The sequence below is a fragment of the Gambusia affinis genome, linkage group LG13 (genome assembly GCF_019740435.1).
Source record: "Gambusia affinis linkage group LG13, SWU_Gaff_1.0, whole genome shotgun sequence".
NCBI classification, from domain to species: Eukaryota; Metazoa; Chordata; class Actinopteri; order Cyprinodontiformes; family Poeciliidae; genus Gambusia; species Gambusia affinis.
The window spans coordinates 19,219,802-19,245,059 of NC_057880.1; the positions used below are offsets into that span (position 1 = coordinate 19,219,802).

The window sequence follows — 25,258 nt, forward strand, 5'->3', positions numbered from 1 at the left end:
CCATACCAGCAGTATTTGACAGTTAAAAACTGGTCAAAAACTGGTCAACTATTCTTTGCAACCTTGCTGCTACTGATCACCACTGATCCAATGGTTCTGAAAAATAATAATCACTACAACCCTAAACCATCTCCAGAAGATAAGCAGATTTTCTTCTGTGTGACAGTAGTTTAGGCTAAAACAGACCTATACATAAATTTTACTTTAGTAGATAATTTTATTTTTCAGTACTATAGAAAGAAAACCAAGATCAAATACAATGTGAGTGTCTCTCTCTGGATCTTCCACACAAATAAATATAACAGAGTTGTGAAACAACTGTAATGTCTACAAACTGCTCTTTACCAGTTTTATAACAAAAATAAATTAATTGTTCTGAGAGACATTTTTGCTTAGTGAATTAAAAAAAATAAATAATCTGAGTATAAAAATAAGCATTTTTAAACCCTCTCAAAAATAATGGATGTCAACAATTGTTATAAATATTTTTGTCACCAAAACTGAATTTATTTATTTGTGCCTATAATCAATTGATGCTTTTTTAAATTAAAGCCATTCCTAAATCCTCAATCTCTTTCTTGCAACTCAATACTAATTGTTCTTTTTATTTTGGTCTTTTCAGTATCTACATTGTTCCAAAGTCCAGAGATTAAATTAATCCTGGGGTTTTAGTTGTCTTTGTAAGTGTGAACTTCTTCTGCACAAGAAGCTGTTTGCTGTACAAGTGAAGTGGGTGATGATCAATTAACTTATGCATACCATTGGATCAACCACATCTCCTAATGCAAAAGCGACACAAAATTATGAGTTCTGTACCATTTAAGAGCAGTTATAGAAACTGTGCACAGCCAAAATTTCTGCAATCCAAAACCACAAATTGAACTGGTCACAAATGCTACAGGAAGAGTGAAAATGGTTTCTGTGGTCAGCAAAAATCTATTGTTTCAGCATCAATTGTCACCAACTATTATCCCTGTACGTCCTGTTTCTTTGAACATATCTATAAGTGGAACCAGAGGTGAAAATGTGACACCTTTACATTCTTGCTGTGGAGAAACAGTAAAAATAGACCGAAATGCCTTTTGTTTTTCTACATTTCCTACATTCTTCAGGTCGGTTCAATTAATGTATGCTTACTCTGATGTTTTTTTGTCTCATGGCGCTTGGCAGGAACAACATCTGTTTAATCAACAACTTCCTATGACAGTCCCTCAGTTGGGTGCAAGCTGTCGTATCTATTCTCAGATGGTACCGCAGAGGGATACGAGCCTCATAGATATGCAAAAGAATCTTCACAGCCAGGTAGAGCAGCTGAGAAAAAGATGATGTGAAACTACCTTGAGAGCTGAGGGACTTTTCTACTGCTTGACTGTGCTTTAGTACTTAACTTTTTGAAGAGCATTTATTATCATCAGTAAATTTTAACATAAAATGGAAGTGCTGATATTCTTCTGTAGAATAACTGGAAGGCCTTTCAGATGATTGTGAGGGGCTTGCTTTGCTTATAATCAAGACAGTAGCATGTTCACATCAACCCACATAGAAGATAATTTCTCTCAGGTCCCATCAACATTGATTACTCCTCTCAAGTTGTATGAAAATGTCATATTTTACATATCCTACAGTTTCATCTCACATAACGTTCTGCATCTCTCCTGGAATTAAGACAATGTTGAGGGAAACTGGTGTGGGAGGGATGTTACCTTTACCCACACCTGAAGCGTCTTATCCTGCTGTGGCTGCTTCTTTCTGAATTAGGTCACTGAGGTAATTGGGGTTCCAGTGGTCATTAATTCAAAGCTAGATGGCAGACCACCACTACCACTACGGGTATAATTGGGTCTAATTTGCCCAGTGTTGCCAATGATTTGGATCAGACAAACAGAAATGACTAATTTAAATGGCTGTGTGACCTTTTCAAAAGCTTCCGTCTAATTAACCTTTGTCGATGCATGCAGGAATGTTAAAGTAGGCTACAAAACAAATGACAACTCACTGAAAAAGGGCTTGTATAAACTTGCTTATAGTGCACAATGCCCTACATGTTTTCCTTTCACTCTGTTTGACCTATGCCATGTTTAATTATATGATTGACTAATAATTTCCTAACAGAACAGCACAATTTGCATTAATAATGGAGCAATGGCAATCTTCACCAACAAACATTTAGACCTGAAAATTTGGCTTTTGGAAAATATGACTTTTTGACACATCTGGTGTCTACAAAACAAGTCCAAATAATTAGCCCTGAAGCCCATGGCTTGAAAACTGGTGTGAGGTGTTTACATTGACATGCTCTGTTTCGGTTTTGTCAAACATGATATCACTGCTGAAGTCTTTCTGTTTTGACATTGTGCTAAGCGACTCCTGTATGCTCCAGACCCACAAACTACCAAAAACTAACTTGTTTTCACGGAGGTGGTCACACCAATCCTCGTGATTTTCATTAGTTAAAGATTAACTTTAATATGCATCTGGATGCATTTTTATATTAAGTCAAAAGAAAGACTTTCCACTAACGGCTCCAATTTATGTTCAGTATTGATAAATAGAGAAACTCCTAAATGTTTTTGTACATACTACTTTATTTTGATGTAATATTCATAAAAATCAGTTGAAGGTATAAAAAATTAAATTAGCAAAGACAATCTGGTGCTAATGCACAACAGTAAGCATTTGCACATGTGAAAGAAATAGTACTTATACCGCAATCAGTGCAGGGGATCAGGCACCGCTTGTCAAACACACAAGACAATCTTGTGTACATAGAGTGGTGCAGGATTTTCGACTGTTAATGGCTGATTTTGTACACTCAGCAGCAGGCATACACCTGGCTTAGGCTACTTCACAACCAATGGCCTTTACTGCAAAAATGTTCTTAATGGCAAAACATATTAGTTTGACACCTCTTATCAACAGCTCTTAACAGTTATACCCCCATTGAAGAAAATTAAGACTTTTGAACTGTCGGCAAACAACTTCCATTAGTGTACTCCCAACAGGCTTTTTTTACTTAATTTTAAAATTTTAAACTGATTGGTTGAGTTTTATTTCAAAAACGTTCCATCTGTTTTAAAAGCAAACCCTCAGTGTTGCTTGCATACTTGGCAGAGAATCTAAGACATCTGAAGGGTTAATAAAACGTATTTACAAATTAGAAGCACTGCATTAAAACTTTTAATATTTACTGTGGACAGAGTGAAGATGGATGCATTTCAGCTCTAAGCCGTCAGCAGTATGCAAAGGTTGGAAACACATCCATCTTCTTCTTGTCCATAATAAATCAGACCAATGCTGATGCACTAAGTACTGGTTCTTATTATTTTTGATTCCCATCCATTATTGTGCACTTCACCTAATATTCTAAAATGGTTTACAAACCTTTTCACATCTTTTCAACTTTTTCTTTTTGTCACATGGAAAAGGCTATTTTCAATGTATTTTACAGAGATTTTATATGACAACCTAATGCAAAGTATAGTAAAAAAAAAACTTTTGAAAAGTCTGACTTGTAATCAGCCTTAATTACTCTGAATACAATCTAATGCAACTAAAAGTCATCCAATTAATAAACTGTCCACCTGTGCCCTCTATAGAACTCCAGAGGGTTTTTTTATTAGAGAACATTAATAGACCAAGGAAAGCTTCTGACAGGTCAGTAAAAAAGGTTGTATACAAGTTTAAAGCAGTATTAGATTAGAAAACAATATTCACATTTTTATGTCATCATTTGAATAATGAAAGAGTATAGGGCAACTGCCCTACCAAGGCATGATTGTCAACCTAAACATAGAGACTAAACAATGAGAACACTAATTAAAGAGCCAAGAAGCCAATGGTACCTCAACACCTCAGCTGGAAGAAAGTCTTGACAGGATATTTGGTGTGAAAACTTCCCTTTAGGGGCAAGAAGCCCATAACATGTCCTGTTTGCAGTTTGAATCTAATGTAGTCCTTTAACAGATACACAAATTGTTATTTCATAAATAAATATGGTAAACAAATATACTGGCAAGTTGAGGACGGAAAGACAGACTGACAGACAGGGGAAACTGTGGTCAAATATTCTAAGAAGATGAAAATAAAGCTGAACAGAAGTAAGAAAAGCCCCAAAATAATCAAAACTAAACACAAAACTAAGCTGTATAGGCATGTAAAAAGTGGCTACATTGTGCAAGCAGAGCAGCAGTAATCCTCTCATTATCCTATCCCAGTTAATGGCACGGTTTACTTTGCAATGACAACAACCCAAGTTTGTGCATTATCAAATTTCCCTTCTGCCAGTCATTACAAAATAGGACCAGAAGCTGCTTGCATTCTCAAATAATAATGTACCACAAAACAGGGAGAAAAGCAGGTAGAGGGGAGATGTGTGCACGATCTGTTCAGGGGATACATAAATGATGACTAATTAATCATCTGGGGAGCTTGCAAGGATGAGGGACTAAATCACTGGAGTTTGACATGACAGCATTTGGAAACATGATAAAATGAAAGAGTCTCTAATGGACCCACTGTACAATAGTAAAAACAAATATTTTCTAAGCAAGAATCGATTCACAGAAATAAGAAGGAAACAAGAAAACTCAGGGCATAGAGTTTCTGAGAATCCTTTTAAAAAGCTGAAAAAAAGGTAAATGACAAGGTTACCTCCAGTAACACCTTGGAATCACCTTGCTTTACTCCTTTCATACTGCATTTTATTATTTTTTTTTTGTTCCTTTCATGTCAAACATGTTTCAGTCTGGGCTATCAGCTATCATCTTCAAGCAGAATGTGCATCCTGATTTGTGTCACTGAGCGATATTGTTTTTTGGGGAATGCATTCTGGGAACACCGTTGAGCAGGATGAATGAAAGCTAATGCTTCTAGCAGCCTTGGAATGAGCCCACAGAGAAGGGTGGATAATCCTATCATTCTACACCATTCATGTGCAATCCACTTGGCTTTCAGCTTTTTTTTCCCTCAACAGGCAATTTGTGGCTTCCCTGCTGGATCGCTCCAAAGCCACTGTGTTATGACTACAAAACACTTCCAAGGCCGCCTGGGAGTCAGACAGGAGGCCACTAAATACAGTCTGCGACCCTGTCACGGCCCGTGCTGGCAGCTGCCCACCCTGCTGCCTGCTGCCAAGAAGAGCTTAATGACAAATACTTTCAGAAAACATCCCATTGTCAAAGTCATGATTGGATTAAGTTAAATGCTTGTGTCTTATTTTAACAATCTCAGTAAAGCTGGAATTATGATCAAACATAATGATTTGGAAAAACTTTGAGAATACTGCTTTTCTTAGCAGCAATGCAAAAGGAACATTTGATATGATCTGTAAAGTAAAACATCCAACAGTCTAACGCTGAATAACTTCCAGATGGTGGCATCCCTGTTTTCATACCTTGTCTTTTTTCTGTGACAGAAGCCAAAGTTGCTTCCCAGGAAGAATCTGAGCAGCCTTCCATAACTAACCAAGGCAGAAGACCCATGTTTATGGTTCCATCTGTCTTAGTATTACTGGATTTCGGTGCTGTGTTAGGCACAGCTGATCACATACTGACTGGTAGACTGGATATGTGGGTGAGATCATCTGGTACTGTGCTAAATTGGTTTAGATTTTTCTTGGCAGATCAGAACTACGTAGAGTCAGTTGCCACGCATAAACCTAAGGGAACAAAGGTGGGGTTCAACCAGGCTGAGTTCTCAGGCCACTTTTATTGAAGACTAACGTGCTCTACCAACATAAGGATTTTTTTTTTTTACTTTATCCAAAGCTGAACAGTCAGTGCACAGTGACATGGTTGAGGACTGTTTCTTTCAGTTGCATACGGTCCTAGATAATTTTCCTTTTACTTAAGGCTTACATTTAACTGTCGCTTTAAAAAAAACAACAACAAAAAACAACAACATTCTTTGTTTTGGTAATTTCTTAAGCCATGTTCCTTCATTTTCCTGGTAAGCACTTCTAGCTACATATCAATAATGCTTTACAAATAAACTTGCCTTGCTTTCACCTATTACAAGTTTGCATCACTTCTAGGCTATTTGGAGGAGGAAGACATTCCCTTTTGCACAGGTAAAGATTTGTTACCCAAAGGATCAGTTCAGGCCTGTGCAGAGCTGAACAGTAAGCATATCTAAGAGGTAGGATTGTACCATTACACCCAAAGCAAATACAGAAAATCACTGTTTTCTGCTTCCTGTCATGTATAAATTCATACATGATTTTCCTATTACAAAGAACTCTTAGCAAACAGACCATAATATCCAGTATGCTGTATCCATCTCAGCAATCATTATTAGCCTTGTTAAATATGTCTAGGCTCAAGCAAATATTGACAACCTGCTACAGCCTCTTCATGCTTATTGACTGCCAAAGTAGCATGATTATCTCTATTCGCACATTCATATCTGCTGCAAAAAAAAAAAATAAAAAAATAAAAAAATCCATATTTCTCACTAGATGTTGTATTTGGATCTGTTGAGGAGACCAAAAATAAAGTGTAGCATGATATGAACTGAACAGTGGAGGAGGCTGTTTAACAATGTGCTGCTCACAGTCCCAGAGCTGCAACTGTACTCCCAATGCTGCACAGCTCCACACGAGTCCTCTCTTATGATGCTGCAGAACCCACCCATCAAATATGACTGTGGAGGTTGTGGTCAGTCAAGAGCTCAGGGAGTGGTACCATCCTGAGGCGCTTTCAACCATAAACAAAAACACTAAAGCATAAGAGTGTTCCAGGGAAAAAGGAAATGACTAAAGAACTCTGAAATTACACAAGCTACAATAATACTTATTCCTGTAAGACACACAGAGAAAACATGAACGCACACATGCACTAATGCACGTCACAGGTCAAAAAATGAGCTTTAGGCAAATGATCTGGAAAACCAACCACAATAGACCACAGACCTTTACATGCAAATTACTTTTGGACAGTTTTTTTTTTTTATATAACATCTCATAAGTGAAGTTATGCACATAAAGAAAATGCAGAGTGAATTCAAAAGTGAAATCAGATGCAGCTTCACACAGGAATGTGGATGTAAATGATTGATAAAATTTTATATGTAAAAAATATGAGATGCGCAATGACCTTGATTATTAGTAGATGTATTCAAGAAGCTCAGTTGTCCTGTTTTATACTTAGAACGCAATGCTAGCAATGCTACCATTAAAAAGAGATAACCACACCACAATCCTGCTGATACCAACCAGTGACATGCATTGTGTCATGAAAAAGATTGTGCTGCTTCTCAAATTCAAAAATAACTTGACTAAATTCAAAAAGCAGTTTGAAAATTATATTATCATTTATAAGGAAGAAAAAAACTATTCGAACCAAACTGGCTCCATATTAAAAAGCAATTTTGGAGGAGCTCATTTTATCTTTAATGTTTTATGATCTGAAACATTCCAGAATCAGAAGCAAAACCAAAATATATCAGTAAGAAGGAAAACACTTTTTCAAATCTCTGTAGACCCTGACTGTAATCTTTTTTTTTACTTAGAAAATTACTGTGATACAGAAGACGCTGGGTGGCAGAAATGAGAAGCGTTTTGAAATCAAACAACCACAGTTTAAATGTAAAAATGGTAAGACAGAGCAAATTTACAGTCTGGATCATCTTGTACAGCACAGAGCATCACTGCCAGCGTTAAACAGCAGGCCTCTTGGCTCAGCCTAATTGTAATTTTTCACATGGAGGCAATCCTCAGGAAGTCCTAGACCCACATAGCATGCACTTGCCTTTGAGCCAAGGAACTGAGTCTAAATAAAATCTTTACATCTTTCTTTACATTCTAGCAAAAATGGGCTTGGTGAATCACTTGTATAAAAACCTGCACATGTTTAAGATATTGGACATATACTTAAATAATTTAAGACTATCAAAGTTTTACTCAAGTGACTAAAACTGAAGGAATCTAGAGTAGAAAAAAAAATACAAAAGAGCTACATTGGATTGAGATCAAGAATCTCCTCAAATGTGAGATGCTGCTTCACATGCTGCTATTCTCACAGCTGTAAACTACTTTTCAACAAAAACGAGGAAATAAGTGACAGAATTTTTAGCAACCATTCAAATTATAAGAAAATAGCAGAAGCTCCAAACTCTCACACTGCATCTTCAATCTTTTCAAATAAACATCTTCACAGCAGATTCAACACAGTTATTGGCAAATATATTTTTACATTTAGTCAAACTAGAAACACAAACATGTGATAGACATGTGGAATCTCTTAGACAGAATGCATGATGTCTGTTAACATCCTTTTCCAAGACTTACTACGCATTTTCAATTGTATCCAATTTTATCCATTCTAACACATGAAGGTGATTTAGACCACTGTATCTGTGGCTGAAGGTTTAGGATTGTTATCTCTACCAAAGATATTGCTTTACATGTAGGCCAAAAAATTCCTTTTTGGTGTCATCAGGTTGATTCTCTGGTTACTGCTCTTTCTGTCAGTTTGCCTCATGTGCACAACACTCCCTGCAAAGCTACACTAAAGGTTTACTGCAGTTTATAAACTACAAGGAGCATTAATATTACAGCCTTGGTCAATCTAATACAGGTTTGCAGCTTTGTCATTCTTTTCTATTTTAGGATAATGGATTGAACAGCGAATGGTGAGATGGTTAAATCTTGGTTTATTTTTTTTATAAACTAAGTGTGCTTTAAACTTCCTCACAATTTTGTCCCTGATGAGCCTGCTGTGATTAATAAAACAAGACTCCTTATCAATCTTAAAGACCTTCACAGAACATCTGCACTTATAGTGAGATAAAATTACATATAGGTAAGCTCAATTTCTACTTTGGAAGCATATGAAGAGAGTAGAGTTATCAAATTTTGTCTTATTTTCAGCACAAGTTTTCCTTTTTCATCCACAGGTGTTTGTCATAACAAATTTTAAAATATATTGAAGTTTGTGGCTGTAACCTGGAAAAATTCAAGAAAGTTTAAGCAATGTGAATACTTTTCCAATGTGTTAAAAAGCACGTTCAGCATCTGAACCTGTGCATTCTGCCCGTGTGCACAAGAAGAAAAGTGAAATTTGCTGCCCTGGTTAATTCAAATGCATTTGTCCCATTTCATGCCAAACCGTCTGTGTTACTGGGAGTCTTTGATCCCACTGTGACTAACGCAGCACGACATAAAAGGGTAGAAATTAGCTTTTTTTTTTCTTTGTATGCTAATTTATTAATTCTAAGAATAATGTTAAAAGTTCATTCAAAGATGAATGAACTTTTCATTCATCTTTGAATGAAACATGAATGTTTTCTTCTTTAAGGTAAAGAAGAAAACATTTTCAGTCAAGAGATTTGGTGTTATTCTTATTAACAAGATCTTCACAAATCTGACAACAGTAAAGTTTTGCTACCTGAAGCGAAACTGTACTCTAACAGATTAACTAACAATCACTAAATCTTAATACATAAATTTATTTGTGAAATTTATTTGTCTCGACTCCTATTACTATTTAAAGCCCTGAAATCCTCATTAAGAAGGCAGATATTTAAGATTTTCAAATGAACTCTCTCTCGCTATTTTATTCACCCCATAGTCCTACTTAGTAGGGTGCCCATTTTGCAAACTGCAGCTTATTTCTATCAAACTGAGATATTTTTGGATTAGTTGATAAGAGGTTAGGGCTGATAAACTAACAGAATATTGACCAAAGTGTGCTTCGCAACTGGAAGCTGCACAATTGTTAGCTAAGAATAAGTAGAAGGCCTTAGGATGCCTACCCCACAAAGATCATGGATACTAACGTAGAAGCTAAATGTAGGCCACACACATTTGAAGTAAGAACCAGCTACTTTTTTCTTTTCTGACCAAGAGACTCCACTGTTGTTGAAGACACAGTAGTATAAGTTAGTATAACAAAATGAACAGTGCCCCAGATGATTTAAGGATCAGTTATATTCTACAAGGACAGTCGATCACAGAACATCACTGTTTTCACTGAAGCCTGGTTCAGTACATTTCAACTTTATAAATACAAGACAGAACCCCGGCTGCTCCCAGTGAAACAGGATCACTGTTTCTTGTATATGGATTATTGAATAAATAAATCAAGAGATGGGCCCGCAGTAACTAATGCTTTGGAATGTGCAAGAAACAAGAAGAGCACTGGGTCGATTATGGACTGAAGCACACAAGTTGTTATGATATTGTTGTGAGGAAGCATGGTGGACTGGACCCAGTGCTTCACTGTAGGAGCTCTCATTTGCTTTTAAATCTCAGAATGTATCCAAATAAAATAGCATTTTTACCTGGTGTTTGTTGTGGATCTTGCCCAAATATTTTTTTCCAAAAACAATACATTTTTGAGACATTAAAAACTAGAAAATATGATGCTGAATCTTCAATCTTCTCAAATATGCCTGTTGCACAATGACTTGCAAGCACATTTTTCTATGTCACAGACACAAACTTCAACATATTTTGTTGGGATTCAGAATGATTGATCAACACAAAACGGCACATAACTGTGAAGTGAAAGGATGTGTTTGAAATCTTTTACATATAGAAATCTGACTTGTGGGGCTTTCAATTATTTATCTCTCTTTTCTCTGATTATTTGCTGTCAATTACCTTCAGAATTTAACTACGGTGTAAGCAGAGTACACCTGTGTGTAAATTAATCTCAGGATAAATACCAGTGTTCTGTGAAGGCCTCGGAGGTTCCTTAGTGGAAATTGTGCAACTTCTTTGAGCTTTATATCATGTTATGTGATATTACCTCAGTAAAAACATACGAGGGGTGTAAATTGATTCATTCGTGCATTTAAAGAAAAATATCCTAGAATCTCCCACGGTAGCCATTTGAGGGTGCCTAAGCACTTGCTCATTCAATGCACCGCCTGTTTAGCCAAAGCACCGCATTAGCACTTCAGTATTCAACTGAGCTCTTGACCCACAGAGCACCCCTCGCCGCACCTTCCCCACACAGCTCTACCAGACTAGAGGCAGCAACAATAATCAAACAGCTGATAGGACTGCACATTTGCTGAGCTCTTCACAGAAAAAAAACATGTTTCCTAAGAACAACTGTAAACAGCATCATGGAGTGTTGTGATGATTTGCTGAGGGGGCAGTGTCAGAAACTGCATTAACCTCTTAAAAACACAGAGGCCAATTTCAAGGCATCAGTTACAGCTATGATGCAAATTCAAATTTATTTTATGTTAAGTTTGATATATAAAGCATTTTCATAAAAACTGAACATAGAATAGTTACAGAATGGCACTATGTGTCTGGAAAATGCAACCCACTGACCTCCACAGTTGTTCATCTAAACCAGTGGTGCCCAAAGTCAGTTCTTGAGGGCCGGCATTTGCATGTTTTAGTTCTCTCCCTGGTTTAACGCACCTGGATCAAATGATGGCTCATTAGAAGGCCTAAGAAGAACATTGACATGCTGAAAAGGTTGTTACTACCACCAGGGAGAGAACTAAAACATGCAAGATGCCGGCCCTCGAGGACCGACTTTGGGCACCCCTGATCTAAACCAATATACCAGGCAAGTATAACATTAATCAGAGAACGATCCAAGAGCCCCATGGTATCTCTGAATGTGCTGCAGAGATCTACAATTCAGGTGAGAGGATATGCTAGCTAGTCAATACAAATGCTGTTTGTATTGACACCATTTGTATTGTCAATACAATACAGTCTGATGAATACCTCTTTGGCACAAGACATGTAGGGGACAGAGAAATTCTGGGAAAAGCTGTCCGGGTCAAATGAGAGCAAAAAAACCTAATAAACTAAAAATTCCCTATGCAAATATTATGTGTGATGAAGCAAAATTGGACAGCCTGGCTAGTCCAGTGAGACTAGCTTATGCATGGAATGCCATAAGCTTTGAAATAGAGGCTGGGCAGCAGCACTGTTAGTGGAACAAGATTTACAGCTCAGCTGACCATCAGAATCCAGCTGAAGGTACTACAGAGCTTACAACTATGCACTACCCAAACAACAAAGCTGGGGATCTGTTGTGATACACCTTGATACTATGACGGATTTCTAATTGATGTAATACACTAACGGGCATTATCACCAACAATAAGTAAGTACCACAGTTTGTTATATTGTCCTATTGTAAATGGCTACTTGTATAGCACTTTGTCAAATTCAAATTCATTCATGTACCATTAATACACACTTTTACCTGCTAATCGTGATAAACTAATGGATTATAGCCACAGCAACCTCAACATTGTAGATTCAATGCAGAATGGTGGACTGACATCACTGTTTACCATTGAATCACCAATGACATCTTCGGGATGTGGAGTACATATATATTTATAGAAATTACAATACTTACTTCTACTTCAAAATCAGAAGACAAACTCGCTTCTAAACATCATATGTCAGACATTTAGTTTCACAGCCCGTTTAATTGCCACCAAGGAGTTTGTAAAGGATTCCGTATCACTAACAATAAGTCATTTGTTGAGCAGTGGTTTGTCACATTCATTTTTAATGAGACTGGCAGTCATCTATGTCTCTCTGTAGGGGAGTGCCTCCTCTGATTGGCCTCTGATGAGGCAGCAGGGCAGTAGGTTGGCTCCGAAAATGTGATTTCTGGCTCTTCAGTGTGATACTGATTGGTCTAATGTCTAAAACACTGCATCGCCAAGTTCAGACTGAAACAGAGATTAAGGTTTAAGGAGGTATAGAAGGAATATGGAAATGGAAAATGGAAATTTTACTTGCATAATCTATCAGATGCCTCCCATAAAAAACACCACATATTGCACAACATCATAAACTTGTTAGGTGGTCTCCACCAATGTTGTCCTCATTTCCCCATAATTTCCTATAATTCAATGATGATTTTAAGTGTGTGTGTTTAGAAGAAAAGAAAAGAAAAGAAAAGAAAAGAAGTTTGAAGGGTTGAAAGATTGCAAGAATTATGCACTCTTAATCACATTCTTTTTGTTGCACATTGTTAACCATTTAAAAAAAAATAATAATCTAACACCGTTTGAAAATTTGACAAGCGGTAACGTTTTAAAAGTCGCTTCTCAAACAAAGAGAAAAACAAACAGCTATTTACAGTTGAAAGACAGATAGGCTTAAACAAAAGCTTATGATTTATTTGAACATCTTCCAAGTGCCATGCCAAAGTTTTCCACATGAAAAGCTTTCATTTGACAACACATTACCATTCTGCTTTGTTTTCTGTTTCTTTTGTTTAAGCAAATAAGATTAAGCCAATTTTCAGAACTGTATCTAAAATTAAAAGTGCTAAATCCTTCTGCTGCCGTACTTTTTTCAAATTTAAATGCTACTTTTTGTGCTATTTAAACTATGAAGAATTTAAACATATTGTTTCTCTTCCTAGGGTGAAAATCCAAAATATTGTACTCACCACAGTCCTCAAGTCATACTCCTTCACCAAATCCAGGGAGTTTTTATAGCAGGAGGTAAGATCTTTTATCTCTTTATCGCCAACATGACCTCTAGCCACTGGACCTACAGTGTGGATCACATCTGTTGAAGGAAAAGCAAATATTTTCTGTAACAATAGCCAACACCAATCATAAAAGAAAAATTGGAAGTATTTTGTGTGACAGTAGAATTTACAACTAAAGCCATTCTTTCAACAAACCATAGTGGGCATACTGGATGTGATCTGACTGAGTTGAAGCCATTTTGGGTAGAAGACTTTGCAAAAAGATTTCATCCTTTAAATGTGCAAATTAGTAGATACATCCCCAAAAGACTTGCAGTTGTAATCAACTTTGTGTTGTCTGTTATTTAAAAGTCCAATAAAATACACTGTGATTTGTGGTTATAACAATGGGTATTAAGTGTTTTTGTAAACCCCTACAAGGCAGCTGAACAGTTGAGCTTGAATCTATAAGATCATCAAAATAAATGATAAGACAATAAAGTTTGTCCTCGCAATGAGACAATCACTCATGTAGACAATTTAAGCAATTCTGCCTCAAAAGAATGCATTAATTGAGATGCTTTGATAGGAAATCAATTACATATTCTTTCATCCCATCTTCTCAATTATTGATGTCTCCACATACTCTTTTCCCCTCACAAAGTAATATCTTCACCTGTCAGTCACTAGCTGTGCTACTGGCTTGGCCGGTTTGAGGAATGCAGCTTCTTAATTGAATCATAGGAGTGATTACAGGAAAATCAGAGTCGAAGCAGTGACTTGACAGAAATGTAACCTTCTGCATTCTGCCTTGCAACATTGCCATTGTCAGTGTCATATAGGTCGGGTCAATGTCAATAAAAAAAAAAAAAAAAACGTATTCTGCAGCAACTGTAAATCACAACAGAACATTCCTCCACCAACATTACAACACAACTCGTACTCGTGCAGAATTCATCTAAACCCACTTTCCTTTTACACCTGTAAACAAACCTACATATCTACTAAACCGCTTACTATTTTCTCTATGTAGTTTCTCTAAGTGCGTTGATTATTTGAGTACATTTTTTTAACAACGCATAAACAAGTTTATATCTAAAGCATTATTTGTCTTGTTCATTAGTTTCTGCCTCTTTCCCAGTGAACGATAGGCACTAGCAGTAGGCTCTGTAAGTTAAGCAAGAACAGACAACAGATTTATGGATAGATATTTGTTTTTAAAGACTTTTTAATCAGCAGAGATTCACAAATTATTGTTCTGATCTCATTTTGGATGCACTCATTTTCATAAGCATATAATGCTTATGAAATTTAATCAAAATGACTCTCAATGACTTGTACTATTAGATACAATTTATTGTAGTCAAATTTCCTTTCATTTCCTTTCCATAGATAGTCAGTAGATTACAGTAAATTATATAGGACAGGTACAAATTGACACATGGTCTCTACAAACTGTTCAGTGAGTGATGGCTGTTTCTTATGCAAAACGTTTTTGGATTTGAAAAGACAAAACCTGCAAAAGGCTCTCACACTCAATAATTTGTAGTCAGTATTTGATTGTAAACCATAATTCATGTCTCTGCATTTTTGTGTGTATTATCAATTTTAGTCAAAAGGGGATTTTGTTTCCAAATGTAAAGCAGCATCTAACTTAACTACCTGGTAAAACTCACCGCATGTTGAATTAAATATAGATCAACTCTAGCCTATATTTGCATTTTACTATATCAAGCTCTTCTGTTTTTGCTACTGCAATATTGAATGTATCAGAATTTAGATCTGGTTTAGGTGAGGTTACTCATGGTAACACCATCGAATAACACCAAAGACTACACATTACATTCAGCTCTTTTTATGTTTTCTAGGGGCCATTAGGACAAAATGCGGGGACTGTTGTGTTGCTTTCAGGCTAAGATTTTGTTTCGGCGAGAGGTAAAACAACAAGAGGGCTTGAGGCATTCCAAGATGAGTCATTACAGGAAGGGAGCCGTCTGTTTCATTTTCTTTTTTTTCCCCCACAATAGCAGGTGGAAAACTGGCACAACATTGTTATAATGGGACAAGTGGTAAGTTGTTTTTTCTGCATATTTCATGTACTTCTACACTACAGAAAAGGCAATATGCCAATTAGAGAGTGGACAAGTGCCAAAAACCAGAGTAGTAGTGAATTCATGAAAATTTAAACACCTCAAAAGGTTGGAAAACTCCTCTTGGTTGTTTTTTTTTAAGGAATTTAACGTTAAATAAATATTTATACGGCCTTGTATCAAGGGAGGGCTACCAAAGAAGGGGCAGTCAGTCAACTAGTACTGTGAAAGGTTCTTCAGGATCTATGTAAAAATCCAGAAGGAATTACATTCCAACCTGTAGGAAAAAATAAATAAAAATAAATATTTGTCATTCACAGAAAAAAAACAAAAAACAAGACTTTTTTATATCTTTAATGGTCAATGCTCTACTGAAAAATATGAAATACAATATTGATGAGCACCTAAATTTGATGACATTTTTCTTGGTAGATCTCCTTAATCAAAACCACATTTTGTCAAAAAAGTCAAGGGATATTGGATGTATTTGTTATTAAACACTATAGAACTGTTCTGATTTGCATGATAGTCTCATGTCACAGTGCTGGTACTGTGTATTAGCGGTTATCACTATTACAAAACATGCATATTAGGTCAATTTATGATTTTAAACTGGCTGTAGGAGTGGGTGTGTCTCTTTTGTGTGTCCATGTTATAAACTGGTGGTCTGTTCGGGCTGTAGTCCAAAGTTCACTGTACAGCAAGCCTGGACAATCATTCTTGAGGAGAATTCATCATACAAGAACAAAGTATGTATTTATGTAGTTTTATTACAACAGGCCTTTCACTTTTCATTAAAAGCTATGAAGTTCTCATCTATTGTCAATTATGTTGGTTTATTGAAACGTTTGTTATCCTTTTGTGAACATCTTTGGAGTGTATGCGTGGCTTTGATGTGCTTCAGTACTGAAAGTTCACGTGTTTAGGGATCAAAGATCACAGTTGTGCCAGAACTGTTTGTTACTTTTACATTGAATTCATTAAGCTTTGTTTTGGGGTTCGTATCTAAGAATCATAGGACTGAGTCTATCATCATCATCATGACATTGCCTAAAAATGTCAAATGTTAGCATTTAAATAGTATTATTGGTTCATTGCAGCAAAATATGAGTTGTAGTCATGTTAGTTCTGTAGCAGTGGCAGTCATAGAGTTGTCTGGTGATGAAAATGAAAGGTAGATGTTTATTCACATCACATTAGTATTGTTTGTGCTTCAGTTTGGTTTTAGTTATCTGAAGAACATTGCTGACAAAGAAAAACTACTGAGCAGAAGGCATTATAAAAAATAAAAAAATGTTACAAAACATATGGTGTTATGATAGAGACCGGAAAAAAAGTGTTTCAGTAGATGATTGATTGTGCCTTAACTAATGTTTCTGATATTTCTATATTTCTGATGGTCATGTAAAACATAATTCAGTCTTTTAAGTAGCATATTAGGAATTAAAAAGGTAAAGATCTGTAACATTTGTATTTTACCAGCTAATTAGTTCAGTTTGCCTGTACAATACACCTGAAAACATACATTTTCTTTATTATGATGTCAAAACAGAACCCCAAGAACTGCTCAAGCAAATTCTAGCATGACAAAATATGACATACGGTTAAACTAATTCAGCATCCAGCTTCCAAATGTCAAATACTCCAGTTCATGTTAAGTGTTTCCTGGCATTTAGCTGCTGAACTGTAAAGGGGATTATGAATATCAAATGTGGTATACTAGTGCATTCTTATTTTTTATTTTATTTTATTTTTTCTCCTCCCCTCCAGGGGGTCTTTTTGGGGGCTTTAGTCTCCCTTATATGAAAGTAGGCTGACAGGAAAGAGGGATGGAGAGGGGGGAAGACATGTGGTAAATGTCGCCGGGTCCGGGAATCGAACCCACGACGGCCGCGTTGAGGACTCAAGGCCTCCATACATAGTTTACACTATCTCCTACGCCACCACAGCACGCCAGGAAGACTAGTACATTCTTAACCGTAAAAGGCTACGACAAGAAGGAGGATTTTTTTTTCTTTCAAAATGATAGAGACATCCCCAGTAGAAAGTGATTTTTTACTTGGACAGGACACACTGGACACTGAATGACCCCTTAATATACCAACTGCAGAGCATGTGTGAGAACATCTTAGACAAGCCTACTAAAATATTCCTCCACTCCTCCCAGAGCTGAGGAATAACTACCAAGGGGACATGCTCACTTCAAAGATGCCACTTTCTTCGCAGCTAAAAAATCTTTTGAAATAGCTAGACTTCATTTAGAAGTGAAGCACTGTGCTATTTCAGGGACTGAACGAACACTTCAGAGTCTAATCAATCTTTCATTTTTACTTGCCGTTTCTGACTTTGAGGCTGTTACCATTTCTCATCATAACAATCCTAAAGAGCTCCAAAAGCTGCACTTTTCTCTCACCACCAAGATTATCCTACAATGCTATTTTTGAAACAACTGGTAACATACTGGACATTGGTATTTTAAATCAGAACATGTAACTGCCTCTGAACACCTAAATCTAAATCAATTATGAACTAAAGTAGCATTTTGCTTATTCGTTAGAGTCCTGTAAGGTAAAAGGGATTTCTAGTTTATACTATATTGTTATTGATCAAAATGAGTAAAATATCCATGACAAAGTGATATTGAAAAAATAATGGGAATGTTTCATGAAAGCTGAATCTGCAGAAAACAAAAAGCATTTTGTGGTGTGAAACTTTGTGGTGTGAAACAATGGGACTTTTTTAAATTTAAAAGATAGATCATGTTCCTCAGCAACTGTTTGTCTTCTTTATGACTGAAATAAATTACAATACCGTAATGCTTCAGAGCAAATTGGACCAAAAAGATCAATAAATAGGACAACACATGCTGCAGTTTGCCATTCATATTGATGTTTCTTAAGTTCCTTTCTCTAAAAACATCAAACCAAAACAAATGACTGAAGAGGAAACATAATTTAGAGAGAAGTTTAAAAATGAGGTACACAATAGCAGAAATTTGTTTCCATCCGCTGCAGTTTAACTTCTGAACAATACTTAATCGGAAGGCCTACTCTAATCTGTCAAATCACGTACTTTTACTTCAGAGTTAGATAATAATAACTGTCTCATTCACTTAAAATAAAGGCAGTCTAAGTATTCTGAAAATAATAACTTCTATGTAGGCTGCATTTATTACAAATCATAAAAACATAAAACTCACTGAGGCAAGATATTCCTATAAGTAGTAGTATAAGATGAAACCCTTCTCTCTCACTCTCCTATTTCCTGTCAAGCTACTACTGAATGGCAAAAAAAAGCTTAAAACTGAAAATGAAAGAAAACAAATGCATGTATCCATAGACATAATACTCTGTGGCAATGACTCTCCACATTGGTAACACTTCAAAGCTATGTTACCAGCTTATTGACCTCGTCATGGAGATCAATGTTTCAGTGAAATTTCTAAGAGTTTGATACATCTGAACAGCATTGTGTAACGTGAATGGAGCACCATGATTCCAAACAACTGTCAACGATTGCAAATCCTTCTCAGTAAAAGTGAACTTTCTGGGGGAAAAAAAAGTACAATACCAAGTAAGGGTATACATAACATGTATTTTTATATGATTGCTTATCAAGACCCTGTCAGCATGAGCACAGCTGTCTCCCATGTTGGTCGCAGAGGATTACCAAATGAAGTGTGTACACCCACTCGGACATGGACCCAGTGTTGTCATGGTGATGGGAGTGCAAAGTGATCCCCCAGACGGCCACTGAAACACTCGTATAAAACAAGGTTTTTTGATTTTTTTTTTCTATTTTTAGAGATCTGGAATTATCTGCTGCATACTGAGCAGGTACAGATGTTAGTGCATTAATATTCCCTTTTAAAAATGGATTAAGGATTTCTTAGTGATTATTCATACTTTTCAAATTTCAAAGTGCTTTTCCGTTGCGAGTGTCACTGATGTGCTTTCACACTAAAATGGGCTGAAGTGTAAAGAGCAAAAGGGGGTGCAGGTACAAAAGGATGATGACAGACCATCACACTCTTATGCAATATGACAGTAATGCTTTTTCCTCAGTGACCAATGATTACTTTATATACTGAAAAAAGAACAAAAATTGTTTTCACTGACCTGTTTCAGATCTTGCTGTTTGTTGCAGAACTATTATTTTAACATGAAATATTACACTGACAATATAAAAGTGCCATTCTTTTTGCTATGAGAGTGGACGACCCTTCTCCACGAAAAAAATGTAAAAAAATTATGTTTCTATTGATTGTGAGACATGGCAATGAAATGAAATAAAATAAAATTTTCCAATCATAGAGATTTAAAACTAGACAGGAATATATATATATATAGCATGTGAACACATTCAAAGGGAAGTGAGGTAGAGTACAATACAGACTGCACAGCATTCAAATGTCAAGAAGCTCTTTGAGCGAAAGAAAAGACCACTTAATGTGAAAGCCATCTCTCAGCCTGCAGGCTTTTATTTCTACAGCTTTTACTAAACTGAAAAAAGTGAGAAGTGTAAATGCGTGCATGCGTGTGTGTATGGGTGTACACGTTGACCACATGCTGAAGGACACCAGGGTTGCACTGATTGTTTTGCTGTACACATGCTGTAAGAACGGCCTGTGTAGCGTCTGCAGGGACGAGGGAGAGCAGAGCGAAGACAAAGGCAGAAAGTCACCAAGTAGCACTGCCAGCTGTTTCCACTGCTCTGAGCTTACCGTAACATTTCCCAGAGCATGAATGAGCTGCCAGGTGACATCGCTCCTAACAGCTTGCTGCATGATCGTTTTCCACCCTTTCAAAGCATTTACTAAATGTTTGCAATGACACAATATCTTATAGTATTTTTTTTTTTAGAAAAAAGCAACAAAACAAAAAAGGAAGTAATCGAATGAGAAATTTCTGAGAATGTCTGAATTCTCATCTACTTGAATTTAAATTTCTTGAATAGTATCAATAGTTTTACCAGTTTTTTTTTTTTTAGAAATTTGTGCTAATCATGTCAGGACAAGATGTACAATGTCAGGACGGGATGTTCACCATCCTGACCATGTTTTGAACAACAACTCAGTTGACTTGATTTATCAGTGGTTGGATAAAAATCTGAGGCAGTCAGAGCTGGAGGAGGATAAATATGTTACAGTATATACACTCAAAAGTAAGCAGTTATAGAAGTAAGAGGATGAGAGACAGGATTCGCCATCAGTGGCCACAAATCAACAGCGATGTATGCTGGCTGATGGTCTCTGTGATGCATCCTGGGTTGAGAGATGTGAAGCACTTTCCTATTTATTAGCTGGAATAGCTTTTTTGCTTTAGTTCTAAAATGAAGATGATATTGGAAAGATTATTGAAGCTTTAGGGCATATTGACATGACATTGTCATGTAGTTCCTGCAGATTTGTCCACTTGACATCTGTGATATAAATCTCCCATTCCAACATGTCTCAAAGGTGCTCAGTGGGACAAATATCTGGTGCAGTCATTTGATTACATTACACGTGTCATGTTTAAGAAACCAGTTGGTATAGTTTCTTTATGACATGGTGCATTATCCCACTGGACGTTACTGAGGATAAATAAAGGGACAAATATGGTCAGCAGAAATATTCAGGCAATGTGTGGCATTCAAATAGTGCTACTACTAGCAGACTTGCGTTTGGTCGAGAAAATATCCCCCAGATAATACCCCGTCATCACTAGCTTGACACATTGATACAAGGTAAGACAGAGCCATGTTATAATGCTGTTTTCACACCAAGTTCTGACACTAAACAAATTTCATAGTCCCTTTGATTGTTTATTAGAGCAAAAATAATGCAGTCATGAAGCTCAAATCATCTGAAACTGATTTCTTGAACATGACAGTAGTGTTCTCCAATGGCCTGGAGAGTCACCAGACATCAATCCAACAGAGTAGTTTCATGATGAGGAGGAACAGGAGATTCACATTGTGGATGTGAAGCTGATGAATGTGCCTGAACTGAGATGCTTTTGTGTAAATATAGAACAAAATCTCTAAGGAATGGGTTTTGAAGATTTCTTGGCACTAGTGACCTTTATTTGCAGTATCTTGGACTTGGACTGAGAGACAAGGAGAAAAGATCTGTAGCGAAGGCAGTCATCTGAACTACAGATGACTGCATTGATGACTAATAGAGTCCGTATAGTGAGCGGCTGCGCTATCTCTAAATCATATACCGCCCCAATCTTTGAGGAAAGTTTGATTTACTGCTATTCCAAAAGCAGAAGTTCAATCTGATATGTGTATTGTGTATCTACTAAAATATGACTGAGTGTATACCAAAATAATCCTAAAAACATTTTTCAAACCACAATTTGAGCTGTTATTTTCCACCACTGGTGCGCTCAGAAAGTGGTGGTTGTGACCTTACAGGGTCTCAAAGAAATGCTGTGCCTGGCCTCTTATTTTTTCAGCAGGGAAACTGTAACATTGGAGGTCAAATACCACAATAGCTTTGCCATTAAATCAGAAAAAGGAAATCTCTGAAACTGTTTGTAATACATCTGCTGGAATTACATGGCTACCCACAGTATAAAGTCCTGTGATGTAAAATCAGAGCAGCCTTCCATCTTTGCTAGTGAAACATTAGACAGTGGTGTTACTACCTGACTTCGGCTGCATCAAATATTATTTTCTGATTAAGGGACTAAACAACCGCAGCCATACATCATAATTCTGTGAGGTTATGTGCAAGCTCCTTGAGCTGGTGAGCTGGGCTTCATGAATCTTTAAATGTCAAAAAGATTTACAAGTACGCAAAAAATATATACACAGTTGTGGTGGCACAGCTGCAGGGAAGACCAAAAGTGATGTGGCCTTCACAGATGTTATAGCCCATCATTTCAATTAGGACATGTGTGCCCAATGTGAATCTGATGAAGAGAAAGACACAGCATGGAAACACATTAAGCATGCTTTCATTGCAGCAACATGTGCCACACACTCTCCAAATTATCCTAATGATAGTAATTACAAAGGCACATTCAAATCTGTGTTTGGTTAAGTAATGGTTACGGAATGTGTACAAATATTCTTCTGTGGAACTGCCTCTTTTTACAATCACCAGTTGGTAATTTTCCATTACAACACCAAAGAGTTTGATTAACTTAGTAATCTAAATACTTTCCCACATATCTAGATACATAATCAGTATTTGGTCTCTGCATGAATTTAAACCAGCATAAATTAGTATGATGTACAATTATGGGTACATCTCAATAAATTAAAATGTCAATAAAAGGTTAATTACTTTCTGTAATTCCATTTTAAAAGCTAATGTCACTATATACATTCATTATACACAAAAATATATTCATATTTCATTTCAGGACATTTTATGGTTATGGCTTAAACCTTTTTAGATAATTACAATAACACCAATGACAGATGAAATAAAAATATTTTTTTTAATATAAAAATGGCCTAGACAAGCATGGGAAAGACTGCTAACTTGACAGATGACCATCAGCCTGTCATTACACCACCCACAGGGAGAACAAGGAACAAAATGTCACTGCTAAAAAACCTGGATACCAACCAACAGTTATATATACGCTCATGGAAAGTTGAGTGGAAGGAGAAAGAATGGTGGTAAAAGAGGCACAAGCAACAGGCATAGTCTCAGCCTAGAGAGGATTGTGAAACAAAGCACACATACATGTTTAGGGGAATTGACATGGAATGGATATAATCTGAGTTAATATTCGACACCCAGTATTTGTTAGAAGTAAGCCTTGCTTATAAAAATTCACAGTTTCAAAGCATGAATGATTTAATATTCTGTAAAAACCTAAACTGAATTACTGAAGTTAACTTTTTGAAATTTTGTTAAGATGTAACTAAAATCTTAATTATTTTATTAGTTAGGACAAAGTATTCTGACATTGTGCTGATGATCTTTGTAATAATCACTATGAAAAGTTATTTTAAACAATAAAGCTGTATTTCTTCAAAAAGTGAAACAAAAAAAAAAAGGAGAACAGATGTGAAAATAATTAAATGTTGGAAACTTGTGCCATGAAAGGGGATTCTATTTTGTTTTTACAGCAGTTTAACACATTGACAGGTTTACTCCCACAGTAAACACAATATTCAAACAGGCTGAAAGTTATAAAAACACATCAATTTTCATTATTCGATATTTATGCGTCTTTCAACTTTTGCAGGATTCCTGCTTTAGTTTGCAATTTTTAAAACATGGGGAATTTTTATAAGCAGCCTGAAGCGAATAACTGGTTTTGTTAATCAGAGCTTCTGACCTAAAGCTTTTTTCAAATGGATGACGAACTTGACAATCTTGGGAAATGTAGACCCAAAGTATGGCCCTAAACCACTGAGGAGGACCTTTTCTTTCTTCAGTTCACTCTCATTTTGGAAGTTCAAAGTGGTATGATGCCACAAGGCCTTTGAAAATCCTGTTACCACATATTAGAAAAAAGGCAAGTGGTTACTAACGTTCTGACATTCACAAGGCTTCAATAAGAAAAACTGCAGGGGGCTGCAACTGCTCATGCTTAAAGAGCTCTGCTCTCCCTGGGGCTGGACGGAGGCTTGTCGCTACGAGAATGGGACACAGTTATTTAAATGAAAAAGGTTCTGAAAGGTTCTTGTGTTTTATTAGTGTGAAGAAAAATATATTTCATATGAGTCCACACAGAAAAGGGAAGAGGAAGACAAATAGCATTTGCTACTATCATAAATAACATTTTGCCTACTGGTTTTCAGAGTTCAATAAAGAAACAAACAATTAGACAGCAAGGTTAGGGAAGAAATGTTCGGTCATTCAAGCCAACTCTTTTTTTCCTGGTCTCAGTTTCAAACAAATGAAAGCTTCGTCAAACCGATAACCTGTTTATAAGCTATTTTCACATCTAGGTTGTACTTCATTTCTCACTTATTTCTAGTGTCTCCAGTTTACTTACAAAACTAATCTCAACAAACTATCTCCCTCAACACCAAACCAGTTTGCTGAATAACGTGGACTAAGTTTTTCTTCCACATCACCAGAGAACACCATTTGTTGGTTAGAAACTATCTCCTTTTGACCACACACACAGAGAAAGAAGCTACTGTTAACTTACCTTTTTTTTAAATTTCACTGCATGCTATTTTCCAGGAAACATCAAAACCTTTTGAATCAATAAAACTCTAAAGCTCAAACTGCAGTGCTAAAAAGATGGAGTCCTGCAACTTTTAGATCTATCTCTTGTCTTACATACAGGAGCTAATATTGGAGCCATGTGTGCTGAAGTATAGATACATCTAAACGTTTCTATGTGTGCATCACCTGTGAGAGATTTGTGTTTACTTCTGATATGATCCAGTTCTCAAAAACACAACATTTTAATTAGGGGCATCAGAGAAAAGGGGACTCCCTGCTGCTTGCTCGAATCATGGATTCCCACAACATGATGCTCCGACCACCATGTTTCCTCATGGGCATGGTGTTTGTTCGCTGACATGTTTTTTGCATGTGGACCAAAATATGAATATATACTGATATTAAATTCTGCACCTAAATACGTTCATTCTAAGGGCAGTTGGTTTCATTGGCATATATATAAGAGTATCTGAGTAAAGAGGGGCTGATATGCATCCATGCCACATTTTTTCAGGGTTTAGTTGGTCAAAACAATTAAAGGCCATGCGTTATTTTCCTTCCACTTTATGATTATTAGCTACCTTTAGTTTGTCTTGCACACAAATTCCCCAAGATATATGTTGAGA

At 36.4% G+C, this 25,258-nt stretch overlaps 1 protein-coding gene across 4 annotated transcripts in view; it reads right to left on the bottom strand.

Annotated features, from left to right (window-relative positions):
• Positions 1 to 25,258, bottom strand: part of macrod2 (mono-ADP ribosylhydrolase 2) — a 465,786-nt gene that overhangs the window by 152,987 nt on the left and 287,541 nt on the right. For all 4 annotated transcript variants that reach the window (XM_044137275.1, XM_044137273.1, XM_044137274.1 and 1 more), the window contains exon 7: positions 13,389 to 13,510. In XM_044137275.1, the coding sequence (XP_043993210.1) occupies positions 13,389 to 13,510 (122 nt within the window). The remainder of the gene's footprint in view (positions 1 to 13,388; positions 13,511 to 25,258) is intronic.